Raw genomic sequence first — 17,556 nt, forward strand, 5'->3', positions numbered from 1 at the left:
TGTGTGCAGCGCCGGGCTGCCCTGCCCTGCTCTCCCGGCAGGTTACCGGGCCCAGGTGGCCTGTGCCACTGCTGTCACTGCTGTGCCAGGTGGCCTGTGCCACTGCTGTCACTGCTGTCGCAGGTGGCCTGTGCCACTGCTGTCACTGCTGTCGCAGGTGGCCTGTGCAACTGTCACGGCCTCACAGCACCGCGCCTCATGCACGATGCCCCGGCCACCCCCGCCGCTAGCCCCGCCGTGCCGTCAGTAGAGCCGCCCAAGGTAACGCCGCCGTCTATGGCTTCTTTTCTATTTTTCTTTTCTTTTCTTTTTTTACTTTCCTCATCGTAATGTCTTTCATCTCCAACACCTCTGTTGCCGGTACGTTTTCAGAGCACTAACTGTTTAATATGCGGGTTAGCCAGGTGGCTTTCTGCTGCAACAGAGCTGGCTGCTGTGCTGCACGCAGACCCGCAGCTGGGCGCTCTTGCCTCTCAGGGGTTTTCAGTGAGAGGAGCCGCTCCCATGCCCGATCCCAGACCGGGACCTAGCGGACAGACCGGCTCAGCTCCCCGCCGCCCACCCTGCTGGGGGTTTGAGCAATTTGGGAGCAGATTCTGATCGCAATCTGCATTTCCGAGCTGTACGGAACCTCGGCGGCGGGGCGGCTGTTTCCCGGGCGGCGGCAGGCTCGGCTCCGCAGCGCGTCCGGGGCGCTCCCGGAAGCCGGCCGGGAATTGGGAGCGGCGGGAGCGGCTGTCCCAGCCCGGCAGCCGGCAGGGAATTGGGAGCGGCTGTCCCGGCCCGGCTCCTGAGCCTAGCAGCAGGCAGAGAATTGGGAGCGGCAGGAGCGGCTGTCCCGGCCCGGCTCCTGAACCCAGCAGCCCCCAGGGAATTGGGAGCGGCTGTCCCGGCCCGGCTCTTGTTCCCGGCAGCAGACAGGGAATTGGGAGCGGCTGTCCCGGCCTGGCTCCTGAACCCAGCAGCCCCCCAGGGAGTTGGGAGCGGCTATCCCGGCCCGGCTCTCGCTCCCGGCGTGGGTCTCCTCAGCGGGAACTGGCGGGCTCGGGGCCGGGCATTCCTTTTGGGTTGAACGTTTTAGGCAGTTTTCAGCTATAAAAGTGTCTGGGAGCACTCGCTCTGTCGAGTCAGCCCGGTGACCTGGAGTTCCAGCCAGTAAACAGAGCTCTCATTTCACCGATAAACCCGGAGTGTGCAGGGCAGGAAAGATGCGAGATTAGCAGTGGTGCCGATGTCCCCTCGTTGTGCTGGGAGCAAGGAGCCGGCTCGCATCCCGGCTGCCAGGCATCCCTGGATCACAGTGGGCTCCCAGTTCCAGGGGAAGCCTGGTTGGAAAGCAGCGGTCCACACGTGCGGTCAGGCCCGGAGGATGTCCCGCAGCGGCAGGCAGTGCTCGGAGCACCGGGAGATGTGACCTCCATCCCCCATCGCAGCCATTCCTCTGCGGGATCGCTGCTCCCGCTGCCTTGCACGGCCGCGCCTTCCAGGAATAACTTCGGGAGCTAAAAGGAAACAGCGAGGCCTGAAATGCTGGTATTGACAGCAGCCCGTGGTGAGATGTTTTTAATAAATGTGGGGATTATAATAAAATTGTAATAATACTAATAAAGCTTTCTTGAACGGGGTTATAAAATAACAACTATATTTTCCACAAAAATAAGTTGCACTTCCTTCCTGCCTTGTTTTTGCATTGTGCATTTTTTGTTTTGCACTTTTGTTTTTGCATTTTGTGGTTTTTTTGCACATTGTTTTTCCATTTTGCCTTTTGCACTCATCATGCTCCCATGTATGAAGGGGACATGTTTTAGGGGTGATTATGGTGACATTGGGGTGGTGGCCTTGGTGATCCAGAAGATTTCTGCCAGCCTTGATGGTCCTGTGTGATTTTGAAGTGCTTTGCCTTAAACAGATTATTGTCCTGATTTTTGGATTTTCTAATGACAACAGTGGGGCACCTCCATAGGGTACTGTTGGTCAGGGAAGGGAGTACAGAGAAAATAAATATTACAACAAGAAAAGATTTTTCTGCCTTAAAAGACACCCTGGCTGCATTTGCTGAAAATATCTGTGATTTTTTTGTTTGGGTTTGTCTGTTTGGTTTGGTTTTTGGAGGGGGATTGTTTGGGCTTTTTTTTTAGGTTGGATTGGAGTTTGTTGGTTGGCATTTTTTTGTGTGTTTTAAACTTTTTTTGGGGGGGAGGGGCTTGGGGTGGTTTGTTTTTCTTATTTGTTTGTGGTTTTGTTGGGGTTTTTTTTGTTTGGTTTGGGTTTTTTTGTTAGTCAAATAATCTCCAAACTTGGAGCTTCTTGCTTCCAAATTAGCTTCCAGCATATGAATGGAATATGGAGAATAAAATAAATAAAATGGAATAAAGAGAAAAAATCAACAGTAATACATCTGATTTTGGTTTTGGCTTTTTCTAAGGCAGAAGCATTAAGAATTATTTTGCTTTTTGTTTTATTCAGGGCTCAGAGATGGATTCACCAGAAGGGGCCACCACTAGAAGTGAGCAGAAATACAGGTAACTTGTATTAGAGTTGATACAAAACTGTCTCTTAATGAAAATCTGAAACCACAGTGGGAATAAACTACTGAATATTGAATACATGAACAACATCATGCCAGAAAACTTGAAGTTACCCCAGGAGCTAGTTCCTTCACTGACCAAGTACTTCATGCTTACTCAAGTTGTTTATGAGGAGTGAACAATGAAAAGAAACAATTTGGGCTAAATGTAGCAGGAGGGCATGGGGCCATCAAACATATTTTATTTGTAGGCACTAGCTGGCAACCATAGCTGCATGTTTATTGCTTTGCCTGAGGCCATTTCAAGTTGACCATTATAGTTTGACCTACATAGTTTCAGATGATTGTGAAATCAGATGTGTTAATAATCTTTATTACCATGTTACCAGGAACTGAAAATCTGTAAAGGTAGTTTGAAAAGTCAGGAGGGTTCTGAGTTTCTGTACTACTGAAGTCCTTGTTTGTACAGAGTGATTTTGTTGTATGGTTTCTATGCATTTTCACATATTTGCTGAGTAATCATGAAAGGCAGATTTTCCTCACATTCCTCTGTGCTGGTTTATGCAGAGACTGTGGATGTAACACCCAACACTCCTCTGAGAGGGATCTGTGGGTAGTAATGTCAAAACAGTGAGTTGGATGAACCCTTGATCTGAACCAGCATGACTGCTATGTTCACATATCCTACAGTGATCAGAAATGAGAATAAAATATTCCACTTTTTCCCAGAAAAAAACCAGAAGTTTGTTTTCTTGGAATAGTGTGACTGTCCCTTTGAAATAGTTCTACTTCCTCTCTATCACATATGTATTAGTTCAGGCATTGGACAATCTTTTGCCTTCTTTTTTCAAAACTTCATTGGAAATGGTGTTTGTCTTGCCCTGTAAATTGCCAATTTTCAATTTGGATCTCAGAGGTAGTGGTGATTTGAAGTTGTTGCCTTTCTTTGGCTGGCATTAACCATGCACATTTATTTGTCTGAAATGGCAAAAAGGCATCAGGGCTATTTGTTGGTTTGGGGGAGGCCATGAGCTTCTGTGGCTGGAATAGAGGAGAATGTGTAGGAGTGGAGAGCTGTTGTGTAGGAATGGAGAACTGTGCTCCTGCAGGTTTGTTGGTGTTTTGGAGAAACTTGAATGGCTCAGGTGAACTTCTGGAGTCAGTCCCTGGGCTCTTCAGGCAAGCCAGGAAACGCACCGTGAACAATGAACACTTTTGTTTTCTGTGTTTAAGAAAATTCTTAAAAAGTCTCATAAGAAAGCAGCCTCGGGACCTTCTGCTGGTGATTGGGACGGGGGTGAGTGCTGCAGTGGCCCCAGGAATCCCAGCACTCTGCTCCTGGAGGAGCTGCATCGAGGCTGTCCTTGGAGCAGCTGAGCAGCTGGAGGTGCTGCACCCGGGGGATGTCGCCGAATTCCGTAAGAAAGTGGTCAAAGAGAGGGACCTGCTTGTGGTTGCACATGATCTCATCAGGAAGATGTCACCAGTGAGTATGTTCATTACCTCTGTTAATTTCTAAGCCTGCTATGTGCTTTTGTTCTGTTATAAGGGAACATTACTTCCAGAAATTGATTTTTTAATGGTGAAAATGGAAATTTTGTGAGTAATCATACTGTTGTAAATGCAGGGCCACCAAGGAAGGAAGGGATGATGAGGGGGACTCCATCTTATCAGAAGGCTAATTTATTACTTTACTATATTATATTATATTCTATTAAAGAATACTATACTATACTAAAGGGTACAGAAAAGATACTTACTGAATGCTAAAAAAATAATAATGTAAACTCGTGACTCTTTCCAGAGTCCCGGCACAGCTTGTCCCTAATTGGCCCTAATGAGTCAAATCAACTCACACCTGAATCCAATGAAACAATCACCTGTGGGTAAACAATCTCCAAACACATTCCACATGAGCACAGCACAGGAGAAGCAAATGAGATAAGAATTGTTTTCCTTTTCTCTGAGGCTTCTCACTGCCTTTCAGCTTCCCAGGAGAAAAACCCTGGGCGAAAAAGAATGTGAATGCCACAATCATACAGCACATTTTACATTTTGGGGAGACTAAAAAAATCCCTGAGTTTTAGTACACGTTAGCATCCATCAGAATTAATGCAAACAGTAGTCCTGACTATTAAATATTTGCTGTAATGTTTTTGAGACTGAAAGAGGAATTTCTAGATCTGTGGCTGTAACTGCAGGGACCCTGTAAGTACAGGTAGGCCTTGAGCCTGCTGGTGGCCTTGGAGCCACACATTGTGAATCACCAGTGCAGATCACACTTCCCTGAGGACAGCCCATGCATGCCCAGTCTCACTCATCCATCTGAGTTTCCAGAGGTTTTCAAACAGTGTTAAGACCTTTGCCAAGTCTTCCTTCTAGTTTAAATAATCTGGGTGACAGACATAGTGCTCAGTGTAGGCTGGGGTGAGCCTGTCAAAGCTCCAGTGTGACAGTAAGTCTGCATGTGTTCATAGCAGATTTAATTAGTAATAAAGTTTTTTCAGCCAGGAATGAAAACACAGAAACTGCTGCCCCCCCATCCCTCTTTATACTATATCCCAGGGATATCCAGGATATACTGAATAGCTGAATACTGATAAAATACTGGTGTGCCTGAATCCAGGGTAAGCTAATTTTTATTCTATTGTCCTTGTATTACAAGCTCTCTTGAGAAATCCAGACAGTTGTTTGGAGCTACATTAAGTAGAAACAAGAGCACTGGAACAAACTGAGATTTGTTTTGGGTGGTTTTGGTTACTGTTCAAGGCCTCTTTTACAGGAATGCTGTGGCATTAGGTGGCCAGGTGGGGTGGGTTCCTGTGGGAGGCAGCTGTAACAGAGCACACGGGCCTCATGCATTGTTCCTCTCCTCTTTCCTCAGCGGACCGGGGACACCAAGCCCAACTTCTTCCAGGACTGCTTAATGGAGGTGTTTGATAATTTAGAGCAACACATTCAGAACCCTGTGGTTCTGCAGTCCATCCTGAGGCTCATGGAGAGAGGCACGATGGTTCTGACTACAAACTATGATAACCTGCTTGAAATATTTGGTCAGCAGCAGGGTAAACCTATGGAATCTTTAGACCTTAAAGATAAGGATAAGGTATGATGAGAGCTGTAAAATTATTAGACTTAATTTATGACAAGTTGGCACATAAGCTGCACTGAAAGATGTTTTCTTGTTTAAAGAGTCAGGACTAAAAGTTGTTAATTGTTAAAGCATGTCTATAAATTACAGCAGATGCCCAGACATTTTTTTTACATATCTCTTTATTCTGAATAATCTGGTAACAGTTACCAAGGAGAATTTCAGTGACATGTTTGTCAACCAGTTCCCTGCCATTTTACATTTGTGGAAAAATCCACAAATTATTTAACTTGTGTAAAGTTGTTAAAATTCCAGATTGAATTTCACCTGGCTGGTAGTTAATTTGGTGTTCATACCTTTCTGTCAGTGGTGCTGGAACTTGCTTCTTGGTTGACTGGCTGTTTAACCTAAAAAGCCAGAGACAGCTGCAGTATCAGCCATCACCTCTTTGTTATGATTTAAAGTGAGCTGTGTAATTAGTAATTACAACCTCTTGCTGTAGGAAAGTGCCAAAGGAGTTGTTTCTGCTTTAAGTGGTTTATAACTCAGTTCAGCTGTATAGTTTTGCAGATTCATGGTGAGTGTGGTACATTATAACAAAAGGATGTATCTTGCATGATGTGCTCTAGGTTCTTCAGTGGGCAAGGGGCCATGTAAAATATGGAGTTCTTCATATTCATGGCTTATATACAGATCCCTGTGGAATGGTGCTTGATCCCTCGGGATATAAAGATGTTACTCAAGATCCTGAAGTCATGGTTTGTATGATCTTTAAAATTTTGACTATGTTTTGCCAAACAGTTTTCTTGTAGTCACTGCAGACAAGATATCTAAGGTTCTGTGGGATCATATAAATTAAATATTTGGGGACCAGAGGAACTATTCAGAATTATTCAGGAAGATGGTTCTGTTGCAAGGGCAGTCTGTGCCCCTGGCTGTGTAAATCACAACTAAACCCCTCACAGCTGGATGTCACAGTTTGTATTTATCTCTGGAAAGAACAGGAGCCTCAAAATACTGGACATCAGGACAAGGATTCATCATCGTATGATTGCTAGGCTTCTTAGGGGTTTAAATTGGTACCAGGATCCTGGACTTAATGTCTTAGCTGTCATAGGAAGTCAAACATCTGGTCAGGAATATTCATTTTCCATATTTAGAGGTTGATTTACAATATTCTGTCACCCTAATTCTTTCAATTTAAATTCCCTTGCTGGCAGCACTTACATGCCTATTTAAATTCCATGGAATGGCTTGGGTTGGAAGGGAGCTTAAAGATCATCTTGTTCCAACTCCCATATTTGTATTATAAATTTGCCCTTTTTTGTGTAGGAACAATGGTTTTGAAATGTCAGTGTGGCCTGATCCTGAAACATTTGATTTTTTCAGGTCACAGGTGAGGTTCTGCTCTGCTGGTCCTTTTCTGGCTGATGTATTTTAGAAGTTCTGACCTTGGCTTTTGTCTGCTGAAGTAAACATGGCTCTTCTTTCTTTCTGTTCCTTCACAGGAGGTTCTCCAGAACTTGTACCGAACCAAATCCTTTTTGTTTTTGGGCTGCGGAGAGACTCTGCGTGACCAGATATTCCAAGCTCTTTTTCTTTACACAGTAAAGAACAAAGTGGATCTAGAACATTACATGTTGGTGCTTAAAGAAAACGAAGACCACTTCTTTAAGCTGCAGGCAGATATGCTGCTGCATGGAATAAAAGTGGTGTCCTATGGGGACTGCTTCCAACAATTCCCAGAGTATGTCCAGGATCTGACTGCTCAGATCTGCAAACAGAGAAGTCCAGGTAATGTGGCCTCATCAACAGCACAGTCTGGAGCAGGTACTGGGCAGTTTGCCCTGCCTGAACACTGCAGCTGATCCAAGGCACTGACCTTGTGTGCAGCTTTGTGGCTTGTGAGGGACATGCAGAGTTGAAGCATGTGGCCAAACTGTAACTAGATGGGCTTTTTAAATCTGTGGATTTTGGAGGTCTGTGGATTCTTGCAAATTTAATCTTGAATTCTGGATTTGTGTCTTTGTTAGTATTTGGTAAAGATGTTTACTTAACATATATTTATGATGTGAACTGCTTGAGCTTATTGAGTATTACATTGTTAGAAATCTGACTTGTCAGGAAAAGAGATTAAGAGAATTGAAGGGATTAGCTGGTGGGATAAGCTGGTTGAGCTACACTATCTGACTGAGCATAGAATGGGAAATTAAATCACTGCATCCAGTAAGTGTTTGGTTTAGTACACTTAAGGTTGTGAAAAGAATGAAGAGAAACAACAACTGTATGTCTAAGGAAAGAGATTTCTTTAATGTTTTCCAAACAATGACGGTTCAGTTTTGGTTTATCCAGAGAACAGAGGAAAATAACTAAATGACCTTGGGAAGAATTGCTATTTGACAATTCTTCTATTTATCATTTCAATTAAACTGTTTTGTCTAAAATTATTCCCAGTTGGTGCATGGGAGGAACCTTTCCCTGAAAAGTGTGTGTCCAAATTAATAGCCTGGTTTTTGTGACTTGATGATCCAATTAGACTGCATTATGTTTTTCTTTCCATGAAGGTCAAGATCCCAAACAAAACCATTTTCAGGTGTGCAGAACTGCTCTGTACATCACCCAACTGTCAGGGTTTGGTTTTTTGTGCCTATTTACAAACTCTATTCTAAAATGTAGCAGGGGGAGTTTGTTAAAAGGGGTGTATTAAAGAAATGAGGAATGCAAAACCAAGATAAGCCTGATGCAGACTGGGGACTACAGGAAAAGGAATCCAGCAAACCACAAGCAGTCCAGGAATCCTGGAATGCCTTGAGGACCAGTTCCTAGGAGAGGTGCAAAAGAGCCCAACGGAGGAGAGGCTCAGCTGGACCTGAGGTCAGGGTTAGTAGTAGCCTGGGCTGGAGTAATCATGTCCTGGTGGAATTCTCAATCTGCTAAACCATGAATGAAGTTGCTCAGCCATATGATTTGAAAAACTCTGTCAACTGGGGAAGTTCCCACTGACTGGAAAAGAGGAAACATAACCCCTACTTTTAAAAAGGGAAAAAAGGAAGACTTGGGGGATGTGGGTAAAAAATGGGCTGGATGGTCACACTCAGGGCTGTGGTTTTATGTGTGGATGGAAACTGATGGAATCTGTCCTCCAGGATCTGTTAGAACCAGGACCATGTCCTGGTTTGATGGGGATGTAGACAGTGAGCTTGAGTGTCCTGAGGAGACAACAGCAGGCTCAGGGCTGTGGTTGTAGGGAAGAGGTCACAGCCAGAGAGACCTGGATAGGCTGGAGAGGTAGGGCTGTGCAATCACCAAGTTCAGCAAGGCCAAGACCCTGCAGCTGGGTCAGGGCAATGGCAAGCACAAATCCAGGCTGGGGATGAGCAGATGGAGCAGCTCTGGGAGAAGGACTTGGGGGTGCTGGTGGTGAGAGCTGGCCATGCCCTGGCCATGTGTGCTGGGAGCCAGAACCCCCCCAGTGTGGGCAGCAGGGGAGGGGGATTCTGCCATCAGAAGGACATGGAGCTGCTGGAAGTGGGTCCAGAGGTGGGCAACAAAGATTATCAGGGGCTGGAGTAACTCTTCTCTGGATACAGGCTATGGGAACTGGGGGTGTTCAGCCTGGAGAAGAGAAGGCTATAGGGAGATCCTACAGCTGCCTTCCAGTGCCTAAAGGGGCTCCCAGAAAGCTGGAGAAGGACTTTGGACAAGGTCACATAGGGATAGGACAAGGGTGAATGGCTTCAGACTGAAAGGGCATAGATTTAGATTAGATATGAAGAGTTTTTGTGATCAAAATGTGGGACCCTGGCACAGGATGCCCAGAGCAGCTGTGGCTGCCCCATCCCTGCAAGTGTTCAAGGCCAGGCTGGACGGGTCTTAGAGCAGCCTGGGATAGTGGAAGGTGTCCCTGTCCCTGGCAGGAGGGTGGAACTGGATGAGCTTTAACATCCCTTCCAACCCAGACCATTCTGGGATTCTAAATACAACCTTGCTGTTTTGGGATGGTGCATAAAAGTGTAAAAACTTCCTGAGTGCTCATGTGTGTTGCTGATGTCTCTTACACTTCTCTAGATGCTGATCGGGTGGACAGCACAACACTGTTGGGTAAGTAATGTTTTTATTTTCACAGAAAGTTCCGTAATCCTACCAACACAAGAAAAATACCCCTCGTTCTAGTTAATTTCCAAAATAATTAACTAATTACTGTGCAGAGCACTGATTTAGCTCTGAGAGTTTGCTGAACATTTTTTTTACTCTCTGGTTTTCTTTCTAGCAGCAGGTAACTATGGCTTTTTCAGGTCTATCAAATGACAAATGATAATATTACCTCAGAGTACTCTGGTGAATGCTAGTAACTTTTTATATACATCTTCTGGAGCTTTTACATGCTAACATCAATGAGATTTTTGGTTTAGATTTCCAAATACATGTTTCTGTTCCAAAAGCCTCCCTTAAGGGATCAGGAAGACCGAATCTCAAGGGTGTGGTACTGAAGGTGATTTTACAGCTGAGCTGTTTAGGTTGCTTTGTGATATTTCTGTGAATAACCCAAGCAATAATGATGGAAAAGATGTAGTGATAACAGCTTTAAAAGATTCCAGTCCTGAGAGATCTGTGCTGCTGCAGCCAACATCAGAGTTGGATATAAGTATCATTTGATACTGAATGTAAGGGCCTTGGGCAGTGCAGGAGGTGCACACCTTGCTCTTTCCCAATCAAAAAGCACACAAGCTCCAAGGCACTTGTGTGCAGGTGTAAAGCCAGAGATTAGTTCTGTAATTCCAGTGGGATTTTAAACTTACCTTTCTCTCAACTAAGTTCATCAATCCCAACTTCAATCAAGTACAATTAGGCAGAACAGAAACCAAAACCTTCAGTACAATTTCAGTCCCTCTTAAACAGTCCTCCTTTACTAACTTGTTAGCACCATCTTTAGGTAGTTTTAGCACCTGTTTACTTGTAGTTCAGAATACAGACCAAATAAAAAACCCAAGATGATTATTGCAGGTAATACCCCACAACCTTCTGCTTTTGAAGTAATTTCTATTCCATTCACTTTACTCTCCAGTTATGCTGTTCATGTACTTCCAACAGCAGCTTACCAAGGATTTCTGCTGCAGACTTCAGGGATGGTTCAAGTTAGGACTACTGTGGTAATCTATTCCAAGCCTCCAGCTCAAGCTGGGCCTCTGAATAAGGGATCCAGACTCATGTGTGAGCTTCACAGGTGCTAAATGAGCTTTGGCAAAAGGCAGCTGAATCCCAAGCTGAGTCCCTGTTGTTTGTGTCAGTACCAGAGGTCAGTTTTGGGGAGAGCTTGAGCCCAGCCATTTAGTAGGGTTAATGTTACATGTAATTCAGAATCCAAAGATGAGAACCTTGGGGGGAACCAGGATTGTGTTTATCTTGCTAGCTGGTGCTTAGAATAAAAAGTACACTAAGCACATGGATATGGCAATATTAATGAGTTTTCTTTCCCCTCTTTCACTCCAGGAACATCATGTGTGGACTGTGCTAAAAGGAAGTTAGGAGAAAGTGGCACTGATTCTCCTAAGAGGATTAAGCATTTAGATATGCCCACTCTTGAATGAAATAACTCCAGACACCAAAGGCCCACCCCAGAAGCTTTTTAACAGTAGGTGTTTTACATCTGCTGCATGGAAAGTTTTGAGCTGGTATTTTCATGATTTTAAGTGGAATAAAATTGTACATACTAGCTTTCTCTCTTCTAAAGCCATAAATGTGTCATGTGTAAAGCTTGAGAGTCAAAGGAGTCACTCCCCTGGCACTGCCAGACCACTCAGGCAGGACCTGCAGGGACAGACAGAAGCAGATGCAACTTCTCTTTGCATCTATGTGAAACCACTTGGACCAAACTCCTCCCCAGGTGAATCAGTTAAAAGTGCCTTTGAAATAGAGGGTTTTCAGTTCAGTTCTCCCATCAGCTGAACTGCAGGTGGGTTTCTGGATTCTTGCAGGCTTCAGTCTCTGATCCCCAAGTCCTGAAGAACAGTGCTGTTCCACATTTATGGAACCACAGCACGATGACCCACCTGCTTTCCACTTTTGGCATGAGGATTTGTTTTTTCCTTTGTCTGGTAAGGCACAAGATACCTGGGGAGGAAAGGCTGGAACTGCTGCACCTGCAGGGACAAGACTGCAGGGCTGGCATTCCCTGACCTGTGGAAATGTTTTAAATATTGCTACATCACACGTTGTGCTGCCTGCTGCCTTTGGTTTGACAGGTCTTTACTCTCTTGTCACACAACCACCTCCTGCAGCTGCTGGAAGGTGCTGCTTTGGAAAGTGACTAGTCAGGCTCTTGTGGATCCTGGTGATCAGCTCAGAATGCTTCACCTGTTGTTTCAAGCCAAGCAAAATCCATCACTTGCACTGAGGTATTTATGACCCTCATTACTACCACTATTTAACCCCTAAAGTCATGCAAATCCTTATCACAAGGATTTGATTTGGGTCCGCAATGGGAAATCCCATCCCTCCCCTTGGTAAGGATCAGCCTACACCCAGCACTGGTGATTCTTCCCTTGTAGATGCTGCTCACCTGGAGCTTGTCCAGCAGCCTCCTGTCTGAGGGCCATCTATTGCATCCTCAAAAGCAGAAGAGTGAGGGGTTGTTTTATCTCCTAATACATGTGTTACTAGATTCTGAAATAAGGCACTGATGCTGAGTCATGCCTCAGAGCAAAATATTTTATTGAGTGAACTGTAGCAATAACACAAGTATTTGATGAACATCTGTATCCTGTGAAACATGTTACACTCCTGCTCAGACAATCTTCCTCCCTGAGGCAGGATCCTCACAGGCCCAGCACACAAGCCCAGGGCTCACAACACATGACAAGGTAGGTGTGTGTGAGCAACCCACAGAACAAAAGGAACCTGCTCTGAACACAAGATAAAATTATTAACAGCCACAAACCAAGGGAAGCTCTTCAGCACACACAGAGGTGGAACATAAGCCAGATAAAGCGATTGCAGCTTTTAGTTCATTTTATCCAACTTCATTAACTTTTAAGTGAAAAATTCATTAACTTCCATTTGCTTAGATGAAAAACAGCCAGCAAAGTAACTTCAGTGTACTGGGACAGCTACATAATAACATTACATTTTTATATATTTTTATATATATATATATTTCACTTGCCTCTAGAGCATGACTCATTCTTTCCACTTCTGTATGAGGTGAATTAGCTCAGAGGTGAAATTTTTCAAGGTTACATCACAGCTCTAGAGCTGCATCCCAAGTTTTTGTACAGTTAACTAATACCTGTGTAAGGTTACAGTGGAGAACTGAAGTCTGATTGTCACAGAGGTCACCCAAGATAATGAACACACTCCAGTACCTTACTGTTTTAGAAAAGAGGAAATAATCCTATTCTGAAGGCAAACAGAGGCAGCTACAACACAAAAGGTCCTGACTGGAGCAGTGAGCACCTGAACAGCATGCTGGCACTGTGGACTTTTCCTAAGAAAAACAAGAGGCTTGTTTGGGATACTCTACTTATGGAAATGAGCCTGCAGCACTTCTTACAGCCAAAATACTTGGAATGAAAGCTTTGGCTACCAGTGTGCACACCTCAGAAATAGCCTCGGGCTCTCCTTAACAAAACTGCATCAAGGAGTAACAGCTGATTCCCTTCATATTTTGCAAAACTGCTTCACTTGCAAAGTGAACATTTCCCTGTCAACCTCTAACAGCCCCATTCAAACCCAGGTTTGTAACAGCCAGCTGTGAACCCAGTTCCTGTTTTCACCTGGCCCTGCCACCATCCATGCACTACTGGAAGAGAGAACCACGGCTGGGCTTCTCTGCTGTGTCCTGCTCTTCCTCCTCGGGGTACTCGGTAAGATCCAGGGTCAGCACTTGGCTGAACATGACATCATCGTACTGAGAAGAGGGAGGATCACATGTAACACACTTCTGGTACTTGAAATAAGCATTTTGTAACTATGAGAAGCAATCATGAGCTGGAGTTCCCCAAAGGATGTTCCCCAAAGCTGGTACAGCAGGACATACCCAGCCACCAATTGTCTGCCTGGTTCACTGGAGCAACACTTCAGGTGCGACCCAGCACTTCCACAACCCCATGTGCATTATTTACCCATAATAATTGTTACCTCAGGACACACTCCAATCAATGCATCTGCCTTGCAATAGAACTCTTCCTTCAGGGAAATGACTATCATTTGGAACTGTTCATGTGCCTGTTCTCTAATGAAACTCGAGACCTTTGGAAAGAAACCAAGTATTTCAGTTAGTTCTGGCAACCTGAAACAATGCTGTGACTGGGGAATGGTGAGGGAAGAACTGAACTGTGCTAGCTGCAAAATTCCATCACGATTGCTAAAATGAGAAATAAACCAGTTTCAAAAGCCAGATATTTTGCATGGTTTTAAGACAACTCCTCAGGTGTGCTGCTTTTTGAAAACATTTAAGAAAATAATGGTTCATTCCAGTGAATAAAGCTATAAAAAGACAGCAGTGCCAATGAATTAACAATTTTACTTTATAGAACTAGAAAGGAAGGTGGCAATCCCTAAATAAGTTTTTTTTTTAGAAGTGTGAAAATTTTGCTACTGGCTGTATAATAATCTTAAATTAGTTCACTGCAGACAACAGCAAGTTTCTCAATGATAATGCAGCTTAAAGGTACAAAATTTAAGTTATTAACTGGTGAGATTGCAATTTACCCCAATATAAATTAAATGCTGCATAAAGGAAAACCAGTACCTTTTTAATGAGCCCTCTTTCTGTACACTTCTATCTACATGACATGTAAATTAGTTTTTTACTGGAAGAACTGTTAGTAAGAAGAACTCTTGGGGGAAGAACTCTTATGGGAAGAACTCTTGTTAGTAAGTTACAAACTGCACAGTCATTTCAGAGTATAGCTCCAATTAGTGAGAGATCTGTTTTAATACATCATCAGCCTGAAAGAATGCAAAGAAACAGATTAATTTCTTAGGATAAAAAACAGATACCAGTGAGTAGCAGCAACCATCTTTCGTAGATCAGTTTTGCTCACTTGCAGTATTTAATTTTAGCTATGTTTGAATTGAGTAATCCAGGTGCATAGAGGCGGAAAATCACCTCTTTGTTTCCAGTGTTTTGACAAGAATGGTGCTCAGCACATCCTTAGGTGTAAAGGGGACCTCTCTTCTGCCAGGCAGAATGAGCCTCCTCAGAGAGGCAAGGTGCAGCAAAGTGCCTAGTGCACTCATTAATCATTATCAGCTCTGGTAATGCATCATAGGTGCCTATATGGGAAGCTGGCAACATCCCAGAAATCCTCACCTTCATGCAGTGGGTACAGGACTGGGGCATGTCTAACTGCAACAGGAACTTATTTGGATTAATCAAGTCATCCAGGTAACAAGCAGGTAAGGGTCTGTGCCCGGCTCCAGAAAGAGCCAGAAACCCCAGGCAGCCACCCCAGCCAGCTGCAGAGGTGGGCAGTGCTCATCACCTGGCACCCCACAGCTTCCACAACAAGCAGAAATGTGAAGTTCAGGAGTAAATGGTGTAACAGCAGAGGAATGCCTGGAGTCAGCCTGCACTGCTCCAAGTCACCAGCCTTGAGACATCTGAGCTCAGAAAGAGTAACACACAGAAAACACAATACTCATATTCAACCAGAACACATCATCTTAGAGTGTCCCAAGTGAGACTCAGAAGCAGAGCAGTATCTGACAGAAGCTCATCTCATGGAGGTGCTGTGTGATGTGATGTGTAATCTTGTTTTTAATCATGTCACTGAGAGCCAAACCCTAAAACTTCCTCAGGGATCTTCATTATAGCCCCACTACATCCCATCTGATGCTGCTGAAACACACTGCACAAAGTTAAAACAACCTCAGGGCCTGGGTAACTCTTGTGGACTTGCATCCCAAGGATTTAAGGAATTTAGGTTCAGGAACTTCTTACAGTGAGTCAGTAATCTCCAAGAAGGAATTTAATTCTATCTGGCAGGCACAAGTGGTAGAGCCTTCCAGCTTATCTATTCCAGAGGTACCCTCCAAGCAAACTCTGGGGCACTTGGCACATCACAGTTAATACCATCAGGGGAAAAACCAAAATATTTGGTGTTTTAACAACTGCTTTTGTTTGCTAGGCTCTACCAAGACTGACATTAGCAGTAGTGCTAGTAGAAATACTGTTCTGAAAAAGAATGCTTCCACAGAAGAAAATCCAGGCATATGCGGAGAGCTTTAGGATTCCTCCCTACAAAAAAATCCCCCAGTTCTGAGCCTCCCCCTCTCTGCTGTTTGTGCTCCAGCCTCCGTTCCTGCTACATTGAACAATTACTGCCAAAAAGAGAAAGAGAAATTAAGAAGGCAGGAAGGTGTTTTACTGAAGAAAAGTCATGGGACTTTTCTCTCTCATAGACTCATTAGTTCAGCCCTAAATCCAATCTAAATTAAATCAGATTCAGTCAGGCTAAACAATCTCTGTATCCCAACACCCTGCAATGGAAGTAGCCACCCTTTTACAGCAGGTACCAGATACTGTCAGTAAAAGAGCAACTTACTTTATCAATGTTTGTGTTGTCCAGGGCAGCATCTATCTCATCCAAAATAAAAAAAGGAGCTGGACGAAAGCTGTAGAAGACAAGAAAGTATTTTGTATTGAAATACCAAAATGTTAATCAACATTCTAAATACTTACTTACTCCATAAATAAAGTTGATAGTATTTTGCAATATTATTCTTATATTTACTGTAATTAAATAACTAGGTACAATTTAACATTTAATATTAAATAGACAACAAATTAATTAGCAGTTAATATTTTTAATTAACATGAAATTCTACATTGAATATGTAAAGTCATGACAGATAAAGAATAAGGACTTCATTAGCAGAATTTTTAACATTTAACATTTTTTTTTGTATAAGCATAACACTTTCTCCTTCTGTCACCTACTTGGCCAGATACTTGGAGAATACCCTAACACATTTTTTTCCCCCTGGATAGTCCCAGAACAGTTCTTTTACCTGTGCACAGCAAACACAAGAGCCAGGGCTGCCACTGTTTTTTCCCCTCCTGACAAACTGTCCATGGGCATGAAGCGCTTGCCCGGAGCCACGCAGTGAAAGCCAATCCCTTCCAGATAGGGCTCCTCAGGATTTTCTGGACTAAGGAAGGCCTAGAAACAAACACATTTACTTGTTACTAGTGAGATTTAGCATATTATTTAGATGGGTATTTTTTAGGTTTAAATACTGCCTGAGCTGGTGACGAAACCATGGAGTTTGCTTCCCTTTTAGGGAAGTTGTTCATCCATTCTGAGAACAGCAGTATCCAGTTCCCAGAGAAAATGGTTTTGTCAACAAACCAGGAACCAAGAGGCTCAGTAACAAAACCAGTATGGATATGGTGCCACATATTTGTTATTTCCAGACTTTCAACTACTGAACAAACTTGACTTTATCACCTTTTATGTAACTACTTAGATTTTTAAAATTATTAAAATGTTAGACTTCAAAAACAGATTTTTTTTTGGCCTGGAAGACAATATATTTGCAAAATTGCCTTTTTTTCATGAAAGGTTAGCTTTACAGAGCCTAGCTTTGAGCTGGACAAAGACTGCTTGTATTAAAGTCTTTTTCTGTACTTTGTATCTTGGTTCCCAGGGACAAAATTTAAAAGCATTATTTTAAAGGAACCCCCATTTTTCCTAACCACTAGAGGTATGATAGGCAAGATCTTTGCTAGATGGTTTATTTTTCTCATTAAGAGAAGAGACAATAAAATGATACAGACTCTTCCCTCTGTGTACCTGGAGACAGGCAAGAGAAATTTCCTTACTTAACCCACATTTCAAATGTCTCCTCTCAGATCACAGACAGCATGGAAGAAAACCAAACCAACACACAGCATGCTGAAGAAAATCTTAAGACAAACAAGAGTTCAATCCTT

General features: G+C 43.6%; 2 protein-coding genes across 4 annotated transcripts in view; one reads left to right on the plus strand and one right to left on the minus strand.

Moving 5' to 3' along the window:
• Positions 1-14,013, plus strand: FAM118A (family with sequence similarity 118 member A). 3 transcript variants are annotated; one of them, XM_066549716.1, is made up of 8 exons: positions 1-261; positions 2,467-2,522; positions 3,761-4,013; positions 5,412-5,633; positions 6,248-6,376; positions 7,127-7,412; positions 9,687-9,719; positions 11,109-14,013. In XM_066549716.1, the coding sequence occupies exons 1-8, from the start codon at positions 199-201 to the stop codon at positions 11,204-11,206; spliced, it is 1,140 nt and encodes a 379-aa protein (XP_066405813.1). In that variant the 5' UTR covers positions 1-198; the 3' UTR covers positions 11,207-14,013. The 3 variants fall into 3 exon arrangements, with proteins under 3 accessions (XP_066405813.1, XP_066405814.1, XP_066405812.1); XM_066549717.1 differs by lacking the exon at positions 1-261 and adding an exon at positions 741-1,552; XM_066549715.1 differs by lacking the exons at positions 1-261; positions 2,467-2,522 and having other exon boundaries at positions 3,600-4,013.
• Positions 13,414-17,556, minus strand: part of SMC1B (structural maintenance of chromosomes 1B) — a 26,435-nt gene continuing 22,292 nt past the window's right edge. The window contains exons 22-25 of the mRNA XM_066549714.1: positions 16,632-16,783; positions 16,166-16,235; positions 13,755-13,865; positions 13,414-13,524 (exon numbers count right to left, since the gene is read on the minus strand). Coding sequence (XP_066405811.1) covers positions 13,414-13,524; positions 13,755-13,865; positions 16,166-16,235; positions 16,632-16,783 — 444 coding nt within the window. The remainder of the gene's footprint in view (positions 13,525-13,754; positions 13,866-16,165; positions 16,236-16,631; positions 16,784-17,556) is intronic.

Source organism: Molothrus aeneus, chromosome 5, assembly GCF_037042795.1.
Source record: "Molothrus aeneus isolate 106 chromosome 5, BPBGC_Maene_1.0, whole genome shotgun sequence".
NCBI classification, from domain to species: Eukaryota; Metazoa; Chordata; class Aves; order Passeriformes; family Icteridae; genus Molothrus; species Molothrus aeneus.